The following is an 18,097-nucleotide window of genomic DNA, read 5'->3' on the forward strand; positions in this document are numbered from 1 at the left end:
TATGAGATAATATAGAAATATAAATAGAGACTCGCAGAATCGTTGTTAGTAGCATTTAATTAGTGTATTAAATTATGTAGTTAGTTGGTAAACTATATTTATCTCTAATGCAATATTCTCGTGATATATCAAAAATTTCATGAAAATTTAAAAAGTCGCATTCTCAAGTTCTTTAATTGAGTGATTTAGATAGTTCGGAGAAAAGTTAATTTAACCAATAATCAAACTTTTAATATTTTTGACAATTGAAGGATGAAAATTTTATTTTGTCTGTTTTTACAATATATCTTCATTTACTCGCTGTCACTTAAAAAAACCTATACTATGTCTCATAGTTGTGTTAACTCAGTAAAGTTTTGAATTTTTCAGAAACTCGACATCATGTAAATATTTTCTCTCATCCAACCTGATTACATTCTGTCTTGTTTGCTTATGAAATTTCTATATAAAATAACACAGTATAGATGTTTTGTCTATGTGGTTCATATCAATTCCCTTTACTGACGACATACGTTCTTAATTTACGTCGTTAGATTGGAATGATTGATAGCAAGTAACATTAGTCACACGACACCTTGATTCGGCGGAACATTTTAAAGGTATTGAAGATTAGATCAACAGATTTTTTTAGGAGACGGACATTTTTAAATACTTTATGATATTTAGTATCTGCTTTGATTAAAAGAGATATGAAGTATTATATTCATTTTATAATTTTAGTAGTATTAGAAAGATTATGAGGGGAGACATAGTTACTCACTAGCAATTTTTTCTGTTCTTCAAAAAAATATACAAGACCAATTTAACAAATTTTTAAGTAATATAAAAAAAAATTGTCAAATTTTATTCATAAACATAGCTGTGCTGTTGGCGTCTAACTGTTTAAGTTATTCATCCTTATCGGTCACGGCTTGTTTTCTGTTCTCCAATCTCTCTAAATCCAAATTGCGATACAAAACTGCACTTTACGAAAGCAATCCACTTAATCAATCAAAACTCGTTCCTTAAAATATCAAAACCTTCTCCATCATCATCATTACCGTGGTTCACAATATTGGCACAGTTTTTTAATATAAACCAGTTCAAGTGTAAGGCTCCCCTCCCTGATAGTAACGAGTAACTTTTAAAGTACACATTTCGCACGTCGTACAGAATTTTGGACTCAACGAATGTGCTTAGAATTAAATCATCCTTAACTCACAAACCGACTTCTGTCGTATTTTTAATATAACAAACATTCTATAGTTTGCTCTATTGATAAGAACAAAATATTATTCGCATTGAACAAGCAGCTTCTTCTATGTCATCGATATACTAAGTATTATATACACTGATTGAGACGAAATGTCCACTAACAGTATTGACACAGACTCAGCGCTGACGCTTTACAAGGCTCGGAGTTCAGTTTGTCGACGCCAGCTTTCTGTAACTGTATTATAAAGCTCTAAATGAATGTCGAAAATCTGTTTAAACATTTAGTTTCTTAGTTTTTCATTAAACATTCCACTCATTCAGTAGTATAGACGACGGACGTTAGTTGTAAAAGCTAGTTTTGTACTGAATTCTGAAACCGTATCTTTGTCTATGAAAAGGACTATATCTAGGTCTACGTAGATCTTGTTGATGTATAGAAGAAATATTGAATTAATAAATCCTCGCAACGCAGTACGATACATATCCCTGTCACTCGAAGCGACAAGTGACGTCCGTTATTGTTCTAAAAACACTCACATCTATACCGCTGGAGTAAACGACTTGGGATCCGTATCCACACAAACAGATCCTTCCAACAACTATCTATGTCAAGTAACTACAGCTCGGACATGGGCTAGCTCGACCGGGGAGATAGCACACTCTCACAGAAGATCGGCATGAAGTAGTCCTAAATTACTAAGTTTCGTCCGATGAGTAGGAGAGCTTGTTGCCCTTTCCCTGTTCCCTTTCCTGCCACATCCTTATTCCCACCCCTCCCTTTTCCTCAACAACTATAGTTGGCAACGCATCCGCAACAGAGATGTTGCGGATGTCCATGGGCAACGGTGACTACTGCCCGTCAAGTAGGCCGTCTGGTCGTTTGCCACCTTTCACATAAATATATATATTACGTCATTATTCTTATGATTTACATAAATAATCCATTTTTAGTGAAGCTCTTACTTATCATATTTTCAAGCTTATTGAATGTCTACTAGTTATATAAGAAGAGTCATCCATTCACAAAGTTCTAAAGTCACAAGGTCGTAAGAAAATTATAGCATTTAAGAAAATTATAGATTCTGTCAAGAACTTGAAGGTACACACTAGTTTTATTAGAGCAGCGAGAAAAGCAAAATATTCAGAGGACTGTTGACAGTAGAATGACTTATTGAGATCGCTGTATTGATTACACTTTGATATAGTTTGATGTAATAACTTAATTAATAAAGAAAGACTCTCTATAAACATAGTTCGGAATTATAAAGTTTCCCGAGGAACGTATTATAAAAAAATATTTTTTTACATAATTAACTCCCGATAACTGTGAAATTATTGAAAGAGATATTGTATAAGGTTTTACACTTTTATAAGTTAATAGTGGTCTTTACTACTATTTCGTTTTAAATATTAATTAAAGTCGTTGGGAGGTGAAATTTCAACTAATGTTATCAATAAAAGTTAGAAGTAAATCTTAAACAAATTATTTATTTGTAACTATTCACATTTTGTCAATAAATAAAACAATTGAATCACAACAAGTTTTTGGTTAACACAGTTTAGTGGTGGTAGGAGATGGCGGGAGAAGAGTATGAGACGTGGGCGAGAGGAGCAGCGTAGGAGATGGGAGCTGAGTAAGCTACCTTAGCTACTGGAGCAGCGTATGCTACTTTAGCGACGGGGGCCGCGTAGGAGATAGGGGCGGAGTACGCTACTCTGGCGACAGGGGCGGCGTGGACGAGCTTGGCGACGGGAGCAGCATAGGCGATCTTAGCGGGGACTGGGGCCTGGATGGGTTGTCCTTCGTAACGTACGTTGGCGTTAAAACCGTTGTGTGCGTCAGAGCTGTACTCTACAATGCGGTGGACTCCGTCAGGTTGCACCAGCGAGTATGATCCGTGGACGACGTCTCCCTCACGGGACTCCTGCTGCTGCTTCACGTCCCCGCTGTGCTCATCGTGCACAGAGTACTGGAACTCGTAGTGGGCGGGCGCTTCGGGCTCGGCGTACGCGTATTTGGCGACAGGCACCACGGGGAGGGCTGAGGCGACTGCGACCAGAGCGAGGACGACGAACAACTGAAATTAAATTATATAATAAATATAAATAAATATTGTTATTAAAAAAAAATAAAGGCATTAGAACTTTATATCTCATCACTCTTTCGTATTAACTTAATATATTATATGCATTAAAGTATGTAAGTCAAGTTACCTTAGCGGCCATTGTAATGTATTGCGAGTCGAACTGTGACTGTGCTTTCTTAATATCCACACGGGTTTTTATACTTGAATCTTATTCGACAAATGCACAACTCACAAGGTGACAAACTGTTGCGTCAAGATATAGAGCATGCCAAAGTTCACAATAATTTTATACCCACGTTCATATTAACAAGTGTATAAGATTGATTTTCTTATAAAACTATATCAATTGTTTTACTAGAATATAAATTGACAAGATGAATTTCAACAGTTTATAGATTAATTATAATAAATAATATTTTAAATACTATTCGTGTGAAGCTATTTTTTTATAATCAACGAGACATTTTGTTTTTCCAAATCCTTTTTTTTTGAGTATCATTTCAGAGATAAATATATTTTATCAAAATCTGTAGGAATAAAAAATCTCCTAATTTGGTCACGTTTTACTTGAAAGCAATAATAAGTTTCACCTTTTTTAAAAAAAAACTTTTATTTATGCATAAGTAAAAGTAGGTGGTGCCTATTTGATATCTAAAACTTGCTTTCTGACCTTCGAACTCTTAAACGTAATTCGGAGTCTGTACTAAACCACGTGAAAGCAATCAACATAAATGATCTTAATTTCTTCTCTAAATAACTATACTAAACTTTTTACCAATTTAGTCATTGAATATCAATAATAATTTGCTTGAATATACCAACGTATGCAAATACCAACTCAGATTACTAATAAGTTAAATATGTTTTTTATATTCCGCTTCACACAAGGAAGAAACACATAAGAGACCTATCCGATGATTTCTTTATCCGTTTATCCTTTCATAAGTACTTTCTATAAAGACCCTTTAGCTCGTGATCAAGGGGACGTGTTGAGGTAGGATTAAAATGATCAACTCAGATCTGCTGTCTCTTAAAGAAGTGAAAAATCCAACACCAATGTTACCATATCAAGAACATAACGCTATCTGTTCCCAAAAAAAAGTATGTTTTGGTATACTTCTTTCAGTATTAATTAATCACGTTTTTGTCTTTGACCCACAACTATGAAGTTTCTCAGATAACGCCGTCATACATTACAAGGTTAAGAAACAATCTCAGAAGTATAATTTTATACAGAACCCTAGTTAGGTGAGTCAAACTTGCACTTTTCCGTAACATTTTTAGTCATAATATTGTTTATAGATTTATATTAACGGTGGAATTTTTCATTGAAAACATAGGTCTGCTGCCCGTCTCCTTTACTACCTTTCTGAGAACGTAGTGACACCTGTTATGTGTACTTATTTTCTTAGTATCTGTCGATCACTTCTCGTAGTTACTGAATTGTTCTCATAGTGTAGATTTTGCTAAGGGTTCAAAGAAAACAAGGATGAAGGGTTAAAAAGATAAAATAAACTTCGTTAAAAATATTTTCTATTCTATTCATTTATTTATCCTAAAACTATTCAAAAAAAAGGTCTATAAAAACTCTTATACAACAGAAAAACTACGGACGGCCTATAAATTTTTCACGATACACCCTTGTAAATGTCATGAAACAGCTAACCCAAATATTTTCAGAAAGGTTAGGTCTTATACGTAGAGAGTTAGAAGTTTGGCTCTACATAAAAACTTTTATTTTTCTGGCAAACCGAACTGCCTAGTCTAGTTTTGACAACATTTTATATATTGCTTTGGTGGATCTGTTATGTTTTTTAAGTTTGTTTTTGACATTACTTTTACATTTTTTTAATTTTTTTTTTCGGTCTATAAGAGGGATATTCTATATTCTAATAATATACTAATATTATAAAGCTGAAGAGTTTATTTTTTTGAAACACATTAATTTCCGGAACTTCTCTTTGAAATTGGGAAATTCTTTTTGTGTTAGATAGGCCATTTAATGAGAAAGGCTATAGCCTATATTTTATTTTAAAAAAATAAGAGATCCGTAAAAAATCGAAAACATATATATACGTGCGCCGTAAAATATATGGACAAAACAAACGAAATCTTATACCACGGGTTTGTAGGGCCCATTAAGATCTAGAAAAATGTCCGTGACGGTATGTATCTGAGTATCATAGTTTAGTCACAATATCCGCTTTTGTGCAAAAAAAAATGCATTAAATCTTCTAAAGAAAGAAACTACGTTAAACGTGTATCGTAATATTAATCCTTATCCAACAGAAGCATTATCTTATCAAGGGCATTTATTTAGAAGTAAAATACTTTTTATTTCCTCCCAATCCGACCTTTCGTTCAGAAGTCTTCACGAGTATAAGACGCTTTGAATTGTCACCTGATACTGTATTATTTACCAAAGAGTTTTATCAACATAATATACCTAATATAAAATTTTAGTTTTTCATTGTGAACGATATTTTCATTGAAATCAACAAATAACTTAATTGCAATTAAGATCTTAGAATAGTATCCCTACTAATATTAAAAATGCGAAAGGAATTCTGCCTGTCCTTGACTTTTTAACGCCTAAACCACTTAACCGATTTTGATAAATTGTATACATACATATATGGATCCTTTAAGGAAGACGTGTGCTACCTTTTATCCCGATTCCGAATCGCGAATCCCGAGCCCGACCCCGATCCCGATCCCAAAACTACAAGAGTGGAACCATGAAGGGCAGTTCGGGTTCAGTGGCCATAGTGTTATTTTTTTAACTTGTATCCTTATCCCGTTGGCAAAACCACACGGGTGGTACCATGATGTGCAGTTCTGATTTAGTGGCCCTAGTGGCAGAGAACTCTGACGGTCACGCGGACGGAGTCGCGGGCAAAAACTAATATAATTATAATAGCGTTAAACTGTCGACTGAGTTGTTGTTTAAAAAATCGAATTTAAAAACATATATTTATAATTAATTAATATTTTTTTAAGTTCCTTATCATAATCATGTTTCAGGGAACGGAGTATTTTCAATGAATATTATCAATAAAAGTTAAAAGTAAATCTTAAACAAATTATTTATTTGTAACTATTCACATTTTGTCAATAAATTAAACAATTCAATCACAACAAGTTTTTGGTTAACACAGTTTAGTGGTGGTAGGAGATGGCGGGAGAAGAGTATGAGACGTGGGCGAGAGGAGCAGCGTAGGAGATGGGAGCTGAGTAAGCGACCTTAGCTACGGGAGCAGCGTATGCTACTTTAGCGACGGGAGCGGCGTAGGAGATAGGGGCGGAGTACGCTACTCTGGCGACAGGGGCAGCGTGGACGAGCTTGGCGACGGGAGCAGCATAGGCGATCTTAGCGGGGACTGGGGCCTGGATGGGTTGTCCTTCGTAACGTACGTTGGCGTTGAAACCGTTGTGTGCGTCAGAGCTGTACTCTACAATGCGGTGGACTCCATCGGGTTGCACCAGCGAGTATGATCCGTGGACGACGTCTCCCTCACGGGACTCCTGCTGCTGCTTCACGTCCCCGCTGTGCTCATCGTGCACAGAGTACTGGAACTCGTAGTGGGCGGGTGCTTCGGGCTCGGCGTACGCGTATTTGGCGACCGGCACCACGGGGAGGGCTGAGGCGACTGCGGCCAGAGCGAGGACGACGAACAACTGAATTTAAATAAAATAAATATTGTTATTAAAAAAAATAAAAGGACTTTTAATGCCATAGTTTTAATTTTGGCTCATCACACTTATTTATAAAGTAATGCTAATACATTATTTTGATTAAAGTATGTAAGTCAAGTTACCTTAGCGGCCATTGTAATGTATTGCGAGTCGAACTGTGACTGTGCTTTCTTAATATCCACACGGGTTTTTATACTTGAATCTTATTCGACAAATGCACAACTCACAAGGTGACAAACTGTTGCGTCAAGATATAGAGCATGCCAAAGTTCACAATAATTTTATACCCACGTTCATATTAACAAGTGTATGAGATTGATTTGTTATAAAACTATATCAATTGTTTTACTAGAATATAAAATGACAAGACGAATTTTAATATTTCAAATTTTTATTATAAATGATATACATAGGTAGGTGGTACCTTTAAATAATATTCTCGTGACGTCACACAAATTTCACAATCAACATAAAGTGTGGTATATTGTAAATTTTTTCTTTAATTATTTTTTTTTAACAGATTCCAAATATTTATCAATTCTCAGGCAATAAGAAGCTCTTTAACTGTACCGGTTCAATTGGGACACATTCTTTTGAATTATTTAATTTAAATTTAAAAAATAAACAGATAGCTCCTTATTATCATTATTTATTCTTCTTACTGCTGATCCTCAACCTTTCTTAGACGTGATTTTGACATAGAACAGCATAATATGTATTCAAACAAAATTAAACAATTTAATATATGATACTCTTTGAAATTATCCTTTTTAGTGACATGAATGAAACTACTAACTGTACGGTATCGTAAAATATATTGCTCATAGTATGAATTTCATAGTCCTACTGTCAACCGACCGTTCCAAGCTCCTTAATTAACTTGTACTATAGTACTATTATTATCAGTATTTATGTAATAGTTTTAATGTCTTTGGGACCATCGGATATAAGTGACTCAAATTCTTCGTAAGAGATTGTAACTTTGTTATTCAATTTGATAAGGCTGTCTTCTGTCCTTTGTCCTTTATCTCCGAAGTCAAGAAGAGGTTGAGCTGAAGTTAAAATAATTTTATGAAGTATACACTATACAGTCACTTAGAGCTGTGAGAAAGTCCAACTCCGGAGGTAACCTAAAAAAATATACATAGCTATTATATATACGATTATAAGCGTTTATTTAGATGCTTTCAAGGGAAACTAAATTTGTGACACTTGGAAAACTGAAAAAATCCAGAAGGATATCTTCTTACAAACATATTAAGTAACGCTTGTAACATTTGTGTTTTTTTTTGCATGACACCAGTATAGGAATCTCATTTGTGAAAGGCCATCAGAGCCGTTAAACAGTTACAAGTTATAAAGGAAAAAATAATATCCATTAAGTGCTTGTAGCAACTTTATATGTGGTTCTCGTGATGTAGATATTGAAAATGCATCGATTTTAAGTCCATATGGTAACAAAAACAAAAGGCTAAGAGTCTACGTTTAATAATAAATCCTACTGAAAACTGTTCGAGAAATTAAATAGTCATAAGAACAATTATATGACAGAAAGATAATGACCTGGTATGCACAAACTTTGACCAAGGTATTGAGCTTACATCTACATAGGATCTGCTCACTTCTTGCAAATACGAATCACCAGGTCTTCTTATAGAAAGATTAAATCTAAAATGTTTATCTGTATTAATACTAATTGTAATAACTATTTTATGAGCATTCAAATGAGCCATCTCCAGTTACTTTGATATGGCAACTAAATTATAAAGCTGGTTTAGTTGATCATTTAACTCTGTAGTTGCTGATTGAATCCTTTCTTGTTCCCTTATGACACAATGTTTCCTCTTCTGTTCTATTCTTGGTGTTTATTAAGACTTATGACACGGAATAAAAGTCGTTGGTGATACCTGCTTCAGGGAAAACACTATAAATATTAATGATCATTAAATCTGTGACGACATCGAAGTTTTTGCAAGTATCAATAAATTCCAAAGGATAAGAGCTATGTGACTGAAACCAGAAACGTTTGATTGATTACCATCTGAAATTGCATTTGGAGAATTTCGTATATCTGCTGTATTCAAAAGTATGCTTAAAAAGAAACTTAAAGAGATGGTCAAGCATTTGTACAAGTGCCCTTGCTTTTTCATTCATTGTCCTTACATCAGAACCCTGACAGTCTTCTGACTGGTAAGACTACAATTATTGTAAAATAGATTATCTCGATTTCTATAATTCTACACTCTCTTATATATTTACCTATTTGCGTGAGTTGAAATTTCACTAATAACGTTTTTTGCTTACTTTCAAGTTCGTACCCCTTGTGTTAAAAAGTCCATAAGTTTTTGACTTTATTATAATAGCTGTAGACAGAGTCTACGTTTAAAAAATCGACTTTAGTTACCTAAGTAAGTTTTTTTTACTTCATTTATATTTTTCTTGTTCTTTATCATAATCATGTTTCAGGGAGTATTTTCAATGAATATTATCAATAAAAGTTAAAAGTAAATCTTAAACAAATTATTTATTTGTAACTATTCACATTTTGTCAATAAATAAAACAATTCAATCACAACAAGTTTTTGGTTAACACAGTTTAGTGGTGGTAGGAGATGGCGGGAGAAGAGTATGAGACGTGGGCGAGAGGAGCAGCGTAGGAGATGGGAGCTGAGTAAGCTACCTTAGCTACGGGAGCAGCGTATGCTACTTTAGCGACGGGAGCGGCGTAGGAGATAGGGGCGGAGTACGCTACTCTGGCGACAGGGGCGGCGTGGACGAGCTTGGCGACGGGAGCAGCATAGGCGATCTTAGCGGGGACTGGGGCCTGGATGGGTTGTCCTTCGTAACGTACGTTGGCGTTGAAACCGTTGTGTGCATCAGAGCTGTACTCTACAATGCGGTGGACTCCGTCAGGTTGCACCAGCGAGTATGATCCGTGGACGACGTCTCCCTCACGGGACTCCTGCTGCTGCTTCACGTCCCCGCTGTGCTCGTCGTGCACAGAGTACTGGAACTCGTAGTGGGCGGGCGCTTCGGGCTCGGCGTACGCGTATTTGGCGACCGGCACCACGGGGAGGGCTGAGGCGACTGCGGCCAGAGCGAGGACGACGAACAACTGCAATAAAATTAGATAATAAATATAAATAAATATTGTTATTAGAAAAAATAAAGGCATTAAAACTTTATATCTGATCACTCTTTCGTATTAACTTAATATATTATATGCATTAAAGTATGTAAGTCAAGTTACCTTAGCGGCCATTGTAATGTATTGCGTGTCGAACTGTGACTGTGCTTTCTTAATCTCCACGCGGGTTTTTATACTTGAATCTTATTCGACAAATGCACAACTCACAAGGTGACAAACTGTTGCGTCAAGATATAGAGCATGCCAAAGTTCACAATAATTTTATACCCACGTTCATATTAACAAGTGCATGAGATTGATTTGTTATAAAACTATATAAATTATTGTACTAGAACATAAATAGACACAATGAATACAACAGTTTACAGATTAATTATAATGAATAATATATATTCCATTTCAAAAAAGGAAAGAAGACAGGACACTTATGCGATGAATTCTTTGTCCTTCCATAAGTACTTTCATGAATAGCTCTTTAGCTCGGGATCAAGGGGACGTGTTGATGTAGGATTAAAATGATCAACTCAAATCTACTGTCTCTTAAAGAAGTGAAAAATCAAACAGCAATGTTACCGTATAAAGAACATAACGCTATCTGTTCTCAAAAAAGTATGTTTTGGTATACTTCTTTCAGGATTAATTCATGACGTATTTGTCTTTGACCTACAACTATGAAATTACTCAGATAACGCCGTCATATATTACAAGGTTAAGAAACAATCTCAGAAGTATAATTTTATACAGAACCCCAGTTAGGTGAGTCGAACTTGCACTTTTCCGTAACATTTTTATTCATAATTTTATTTATAGATTTATATTAACGGTGGAACTTTTCATTGAAAACACAGGTCTGCTGCCCGTCTCCTTTACTACTTTTCTGAGAACGTACTGACACCTGTTATATGTACTTATTTTTCTTAGAATCTGTCGATCACTTCTCGTAGTTACTGAATTGTTCTCATAGTGTAGATTTGCTAAAGGTTTAAAGAAAACAAGGATGAAGAGTTAAAAAAGTTAAAATAAATTTCTTGTAGAATAATTCCCTCCAACATCTATTTTTAAAAGAAAGGACCATAAAAACTCTTATATAACAGAAAAATTATGGATGGCGTATAAATATTTTACTATACGCCCATGTCTTTATCTTTGTCGTCTTTTGCATTAAGGAAGGTCGTGTCCCTGTAAGAAGGTGTAGGTCTTATACGTTAAGAGTTACAAGCTTGGCTCTACATAAAATCTGTTATTTTTCTGGTAGACCGAACTGCGTGGTCTCGTATTGGCAACATTTTGTTTGTTTGTTTTTAACATTACTTTTTCATTTTTTTTTATTTCTTTTGGGTCTTGAAATGTCTATAAATGGGATGTTCTATATAATTGCCTTCTCCAATTTAAACAGATTGGTAGTTAAGAGGATTAAAAATTTGGTAAATCCAGTAAATCTTGGAAGTACCAGGAACATATTTATGAAAATCAAATGTGTCAAAAAAATAATAAAAGTGTTTTAGATGAGACCTGTGTAATTGAAACTTCTAATGTTAAATTAGTCCAGCACTGACATCATATTTAGAGAAAATGATATGTCTGCTATAATCTGAACCTCGCTAATGAGGATCCCGAAATACGAAAAGTGTTTGGAGAAAATAAAATAGATAGTGGCCTTGAGCTTCATTCGGTACGTCTCGGCGTGGAGATCGCACCATACAGATACACACCACTCGTGAGAGTACACTAATAAGACTGAAGCACTTGTTTTGCTACAATTCAACGCTCTGTTATACTCCTATAGGAATTGTTCTCATGCACGTTAATTTAACTGCTATAATAATCTTTTAGTTACTTTCAAGAACTCTGTGTTTTAAAAAGTTTACAATGACTTGAGTCCAAGTTCTTCATATTATTATAATAGCGTGAAACTGTCAACTGAGTTTGTGTTTATAAAATCGACTTTAGAAACACTTATTTTAATTAATAATTTTTTTAAAGTTCTTTATTATAATCATGTTTCAGTGAAAAGGAGTAATTTCAATGAATATTATCAATAAAAGTAGAAAGTAAATCTTAAACAAATTATTTATTTGTAACTATTCACATTTTGTCAATAAATTAAACAATTCAATCACAACAAGTTTTTGGTTAACACAGTTTAGTGGTGGTAGGAGATGGCGGGAGAAGAGTATGAGACGTGGGCGAGAGGAGCAGCGTAGGAGATGGGAGCTGAGTAAGCTACCTTAGCTACGGGAGCAGCGTATGCTACTTTAGCGACGGGGGCGGCGTAGGAGATAGGGGCGGAGTACGCTACTCTGGCGACAGGGGCGGCGTGGACGAGCTTGGCGACGGGAGCGGCATAGGCGATCTTAGCGGGGACGGGGGCCTGGATGGGTTGTCCTTCGTAACGTACGTTGGCGTTGAAACCGTTGTGTGCGTCAGAGCTGTACTCTACAATGCGGTGGACTCCATCGGGTTGCACCAGCGAGTATGATCCGTGGACGACATCTCCCTCACGGGACTCCTGCTGCTGCTTCACGTCCCCGCTGTGCTCGTCGTGCACAGAGTACTGGAACTCGTAGTGGGCGGGCGCTTCGGGCTCGGCGTACGCGTATTTGGCGACTGGCACCACGGGGAGGGCTGAGGCGACTGCGGCCAGGGCGAGGACGACGAACAACTGAAATAACAACATTTGACTAATCGTTGGAAGAAAATATATGTCACATTAATTCCGAAATTCCTAGTTGTCTGCTCTGATATTTACAAAATTATAATATTTAAATGACTGTCCAGTTTTTATTCAATTAGATCACAACTATACAATAATTATTCTGGCCATAAAATTTTACCTTGGCTGCCATTGTGATATTAACGAAAGTAGAGGTGTAACTGAACTCTCGTTAACTCTCGACCGTATTTATACTTAATTTTTTGGTGGGAACACGATCAAGGTCACAAGCTTTTTAAGAACCCTCAGCTTTACAGCAAGTTTTTAAAAGATTTTTTTAAGAAAATTAATTAAAAACTTGGATACAAATTAATTAAATACGCAGAATGAAATAAGAGTGACTCTTTCGTTTTCTATAATTTTTACATTTTCATATGATCATTAGAATAAGTTAATAATTAATAATGCCCTCGTACTTAAAATGCAAAACATATATACCGCTATTATATTTTAATTTTTATATTCAACTTTAAATTATAATAAATATGTATATTTTTATTTAAATCGATACGTTAAAAATCATAATTATATAAAAAATTCATATAATGTATTTCCAGAACACCGAACAACAGTCGGGTACAGTAAATAAATAATGTATATATATATATATATATATCTTAGTTACAAGTAATCAAATATACATGAGGTAAGATAATTAATTAGAATTAACAAACGGACACTAGTTCCATTATAATATAAGTAAAGAATATTATAATAACAAATAATCGAATTGAAGTTATAAGATATGTTTCTTTGAATAACGGCCTAATGTAGAGTTATATTTTTTTACTTATTTCAAAGAAAAATTTATATGATTCAGATGCAGTAAATATTTCAACCGGCTCAGTTTTAATACGTATATTATTTGATTTGCTTAAAAATGCTCTGCTCTAATATGTAATATATGTTCTTTAATCCTTAAATTATTGAAACATGATTTAAAGTACTAACAAAAATTTTATATTTACCTTATTATCTGCTGTCATATTGTATATTCATTCATAACTTCCTACTTCCTCGCTTCATGTAGTCCTCTATCAACTTTTTTAATGCAATTTTTTTTCATTTTTATCTCACTTGTACCACAATGATAAATCTAAAGTGATATCAGTAAACCCCGTTTTCAAGTTTTGAGCGAACATTAAAACAGACTTACATATATGTTTTTCTAAAATATAACTCTTCTTTTGACTTCGCCACAGTCGGGTAAAGTAATATGCAATCCAATAAGCATCCAGTATCAAAAAAAGGATTTGAGTAATTACTTAAGACTAATCCACCCGTCGCTTATGTTAGTTCGATACAGTAACTTATGTTCAAACTGATTTAAGAATTTTGAAAACATTTGTATCTTAAATATGATAATTTTAATTTGATTCTGCTTTAAATAAGTATGTTAGATAATAAGTATACATACATAAAGATAAGTTGATTGACATTATATGTACACACACGCTGTTTTAAATGAGTTACGTGACTAACATCTTTAGACTTTTTATATCCAGACGCCATTCACCCTAAGGGACCAAGGACAAAGGATTTCAAACGCCAGAGAGTTCTTTAATTCATTCTTAAACAAAGATAAGATAAGGAAAGAAGAATTGTAAGTTAAAGAGAATAACTGAAAGTGAAATTTGTTTTCTCATGTGTCGTACTTCATAGTTCCGTCTCTATGCTTATAGACCAAGTTATCTTGACGATCGCAATTGTAGTAAGGCTTTAATATGTATAAGAAAAAAAACTTAAATCATATACTTTTTTAACAACATTAAAAAAATATTAACTTAGAGATTCTTATGTTCTCATGTATATAAAACTACTTTATTCCCTAATATTATGTTGTTATTTTTTATATTCCATAGATATAATAGAATACTCGTAGTTATTCGTCAAGAGAACAGTCAGTTATGATGTAGCTAAGTGAAAAACTTAAAAGTTAAAAAAAGAATCAGAGGAAAAAATTAAAAAAAAGCTTTCTTGTCTGTTCTTATATTTGTAACCTCAAATAGAGGTAAAGTTGAGTCAGTGGAGTCGGTTTTTGCCCGCGACTACAAAGTCATCGTGGTTTGAAATCGTATAAAGACAAATGTAAAATTAGATAATGGTTTGCGGAACACACGTTGAATGAGAAAATGTATTAAGAGGGTACAATATTGTGCTTTTATATTTCAACCATAGCCCATCCATATTTTGATGCTTAGTATTTGTATGTTCTGTTTAAATAAAAAAAAATGTTTTTTCTGTTTTAGGAAAAATTAAAAACCACTGACTGATTTTTGCATTTGGCAGGATGCATCCTGTCTAAGCTTTTGAAAAATAAAGAATAGAGTTTGAAGTAACTCTGAATGAAGTATTTACAAAATAGTTCAAACCCAAAAAATGTTTGTAGATAGTACCTCGATGGTGGTTGAAGGTAGTGTCAAAGTATTATCAAAAGCATAATTGGCGCCTACCTATATTTGTTGTTTGCAAAAATCTACCAAGATTTTAACCTATGGGCAGTCGCTACTTGAGTTGCCTTTTCTTTGGCGCCAGTCAAAAGTCGCTGCCCAGTCTTGGAGACCTACCGTAAATACTTTACAACGAGATTTGAGCAGCTCAAACCATAATCTAAACAACCATAAAGCCTCTTCCGTACTCTCCCCTAAGGTTAGATTAAACATGGATCATAAGACGCCCAGGTACTTCACTGTGATGATTTGGTCACCAAGGAATTCATTTTACCAATTTTGCTGATTAAACAGGCCCGTTTAAATTCTGCGCAAAATGTTCAGCAATTTCAATAACAATAATTTTATTATTTCCAAAGAATTTCAGATCGTTTAATAAATTCACGTTCAAAATCGGACTTTCTTTGGACTTAAAAAACTTACATTCTTTGGACTTAAAAAAAACTGCGATAAATATAAAAGATGTTGTATGTGTGGATGGTAAGTTGAAACTAACATAGCTAACATGTTTTTTGGTAGAATACACAATTACAAATTAATACAACTGTAAAACCCAACAATTACAACTCGACATTCAATATCATTTAAAACATGAACATGCAAAACAAAGGCTTGTGAGGACCTGTTTCATAGATCGATTATCAAAACATTTTCAGATAACCGACAAAATATATTCGGAGTTAGGAAATTAAGAGAAACAAAAGTTTAAATCTTAAGCAAATAATTTATTTGTAACTATTCAATGACATCAATAAATACAACAATTAACGAACAACAGGTTTTGGTTTAGTGATGGTAGGAGATGGCGGGAGAAGAGAACGAAACTTGGGCAAGAGGAGCAGAGTAGGCAACCTTTGCGACGGGAGCAGCGTAGGAGACGGGTGAAGAGTAAGCTACCTTAGCTACGGGAGCAGCGTATGCTACTTTAGCGACGGGGGCGGCGTAGGAGATAGGGGCGGAGTACGCTACTCTGGCGACAGGGGCGGCGTGGACGAGCTTGGCGACGGGAGCAGCATAGGCGACCTTAGCGGGGACTGGGGCCTGGATGGGTTGTCCTTCGTAACGTACGTTGGCGTTGAAACCGTTGTGTGCGTCAGAGCTGTACTCTACAATGCGGTGGACTCCGTCAGGTTGCACCAGCGAGTATGATCCGTGGACGACGTCTCCCTCACGGGACTCCTGCTGCTGCTTCACGTCTCCGCTCTCATTGTCATGGACGGAGTACTGGAACTCGTAATGTGCTGGTGCTTCTGCTTCAGCGTACGCGTATTTGGCGACCGGCACCACGGGGAGGGCCGAGGCGGCTACGGCCAGAGAAAGGATAGCGATGAACTGCAATATTGAAAACATTATTTAGGACGTATTTTTCGTTAATTTTCCTGTTTAATTATTAATTATTTCAATCTGTCTTACCTTAGCTGCCATGGTTGCTGTTATGGTCTACAGAATGTGACTATGCCCCGATGTAACCTGCGTTTATATTTATAGGCGGTATATTTCGGGCATGGTGACATGTAAACAGCCGCAGGCTACAAAGCTTGCACTAATTAAAGGCGCAGTTGAAGCCGAAGGTTGGACGCCAGTAAAAACTTATGTAATGTAGATTGAAACGACCCGACTCACAAATTAACTAATTACTATCCCAGTTGTCAATCAAGATAGATATGAGAATGACAAAAAAACATGATTTTTTTTTATTATGTAAAGGCTGAAAGTCAAGTTGAATGCAGCCTCGATTATATATATGTAACCTCGCATAGAACCTGATTCGTATCCCGGAGCGATAGTTCTGATAAGTCAAAGCTTTTTTCAGTATATTATGTTTTACTTACAGTACCAATAAAAATAAACAATCATGTCATTTTATTCAACTTATGTTGTATAATAATGGCCTGGAAGTGTTGCCAGATGTAATAAATTAATTTTCGTAAAGAGTAAAAGCTAAAGGTTATTTATAGCATCTAAAGGTCGACACAATAAAAATCTGAACTTTAAGTTTGCAACAATTGGCATATCGCGGCCGCCGAGTGCTTACTCTCACAGCAAAAAATTAAAGATAGGACATTAATACTGTAATATTTAAATAAGGCATTTACTTATTATTATAAAAAATATCTTTAGTTTGATAAACATTGAAACGGTCTCTTTAAATTTTGTAATTGCAAAACAATATATTAAATATCAAATTTTTTATATATATGCATAGCACATAAATGTTCACTAAAATCAATTAAGTTGTATTGTAGCCAGAAACTAATCTATTTAAAAAATAACGTTAAAATATTTAAGTTTTTTTATTTTTTTTATTTTATAAATGAAACAAAAAGTTCTCATATCGATTTAAACGTTGATGTAATTTGTACGGAACCATGAGACGTTAAAATTGTAACTGTCAACGTGAATTCCGAGAAGTACAGACAAGGTCTTTAACCGCACAAAAAATATATCGTACATACTTATCAAGTGCGACCATTCAGCTTGGAGCTCTCGCTTTCTACGCGAACATAAAACTTGTTCGACTGGTGCGTAAATACCGGTTCTCGTTACGTTGGTGTGATGAGAATTAAACCTTACGGCCTTGGCCCGCTTGTCTGGGTGTGGTCCAGATAAAAATGCAATTCATGTGTGTAATGTGATTGTGAAATATTTATAATTATCGATAACTATTGTTATATATACACGTAACGCGAAACATCTGTTTTATAAAGAATTTTAACTATAAAGAAGTGTATACAAAATTTTTATTATGCTATTAATACACTATTAATTAGTGGAAACATTAAAATTTTAATTAATGATGAATATGGAT

The 18,097-nt window shown here is 34.8% G+C and overlaps 5 protein-coding genes across 7 annotated transcripts; all 5 read right to left on the minus strand.

The window, feature by feature from the left end:
- Nucleotides 1-2,662: 2,662 nt before the first annotated feature.
- On the minus strand, nt 2,663-3,461 carry LOC116767966 (cuticle protein 8-like). 2 transcript variants are annotated; one of them, XM_061523637.1, is made up of 3 exons: nt 3,409-3,461; nt 2,910-3,272; nt 2,663-2,837 (listed from the first exon to the last, which is right to left on the minus strand). In XM_061523637.1, exons 1-3 carry the CDS (start codon nt 3,418-3,420, stop codon nt 2,754-2,756), a joined length of 459 nt encoding a protein of 152 aa, XP_061379621.1. In that variant the 5' UTR covers nt 3,421-3,461; the 3' UTR covers nt 2,663-2,753. The 2 variants fall into 2 exon arrangements, with proteins under 2 accessions (XP_061379621.1, XP_061379620.1); XM_061523636.1 differs by having other exon boundaries at nt 2,663-3,272.
- A 2,888-nt stretch (nt 3,462-6,349) lies between these two features.
- Nucleotides 6,350-7,218, minus strand: LOC116768190 (cuticle protein-like). The gene is made up of 2 exons (XM_061523635.1): nt 7,100-7,218; nt 6,350-6,959 (listed from the first exon to the last, which is right to left on the minus strand). Exons 1-2 carry the CDS (start codon nt 7,109-7,111, stop codon nt 6,441-6,443), a joined length of 531 nt encoding a protein of 176 aa, XP_061379619.1. The 5' UTR covers nt 7,112-7,218; the 3' UTR covers nt 6,350-6,440.
- Nucleotides 7,219-9,482: 2,264 nt separating this feature from the next.
- Nucleotides 9,483-10,317, minus strand: LOC133319390 (cuticle protein-like). 2 transcript variants are annotated; one of them, XM_061523612.1, is made up of 3 exons: nt 10,228-10,317; nt 9,730-10,092; nt 9,483-9,657 (listed from the first exon to the last, which is right to left on the minus strand). In XM_061523612.1, exons 1-3 carry the CDS (start codon nt 10,237-10,239, stop codon nt 9,574-9,576), a joined length of 459 nt encoding a protein of 152 aa, XP_061379596.1. In that variant the 5' UTR covers nt 10,240-10,317; the 3' UTR covers nt 9,483-9,573. The 2 variants fall into 2 exon arrangements, with proteins under 2 accessions (XP_061379596.1, XP_061379595.1); XM_061523611.1 differs by having other exon boundaries at nt 9,483-10,092.
- A 1,860-nt stretch (nt 10,318-12,177) lies between these two features.
- LOC116767967 (cuticle protein-like) lies at nt 12,178-12,995 on the minus strand. The gene is made up of 2 exons (XM_032658567.2): nt 12,960-12,995; nt 12,178-12,787 (listed from the first exon to the last, which is right to left on the minus strand). The coding sequence occupies exons 1-2, from the start codon at nt 12,969-12,971 to the stop codon at nt 12,269-12,271; spliced, it is 531 nt and encodes a 176-aa protein (XP_032514458.2). The 5' UTR covers nt 12,972-12,995; the 3' UTR covers nt 12,178-12,268.
- A 2,997-nt stretch (nt 12,996-15,992) lies between these two features.
- LOC116768191 (cuticle protein 8-like) lies at nt 15,993-16,809 on the minus strand. The gene is made up of 2 exons (XM_032658868.2): nt 16,702-16,809; nt 15,993-16,620 (listed from the first exon to the last, which is right to left on the minus strand). The coding sequence occupies exons 1-2, from the start codon at nt 16,711-16,713 to the stop codon at nt 16,075-16,077; spliced, it is 558 nt and encodes a 185-aa protein (XP_032514759.2). The 5' UTR covers nt 16,714-16,809; the 3' UTR covers nt 15,993-16,074.
- Nucleotides 16,810-18,097: the final 1,288 nt, after the last annotated feature.

The sequence above is a fragment of the Danaus plexippus genome, chromosome 19 (genome assembly GCF_018135715.1).
Source record: "Danaus plexippus chromosome 19, MEX_DaPlex, whole genome shotgun sequence".
NCBI lineage: Eukaryota > Metazoa > Arthropoda > Insecta > Lepidoptera > Nymphalidae > Danaus > Danaus plexippus.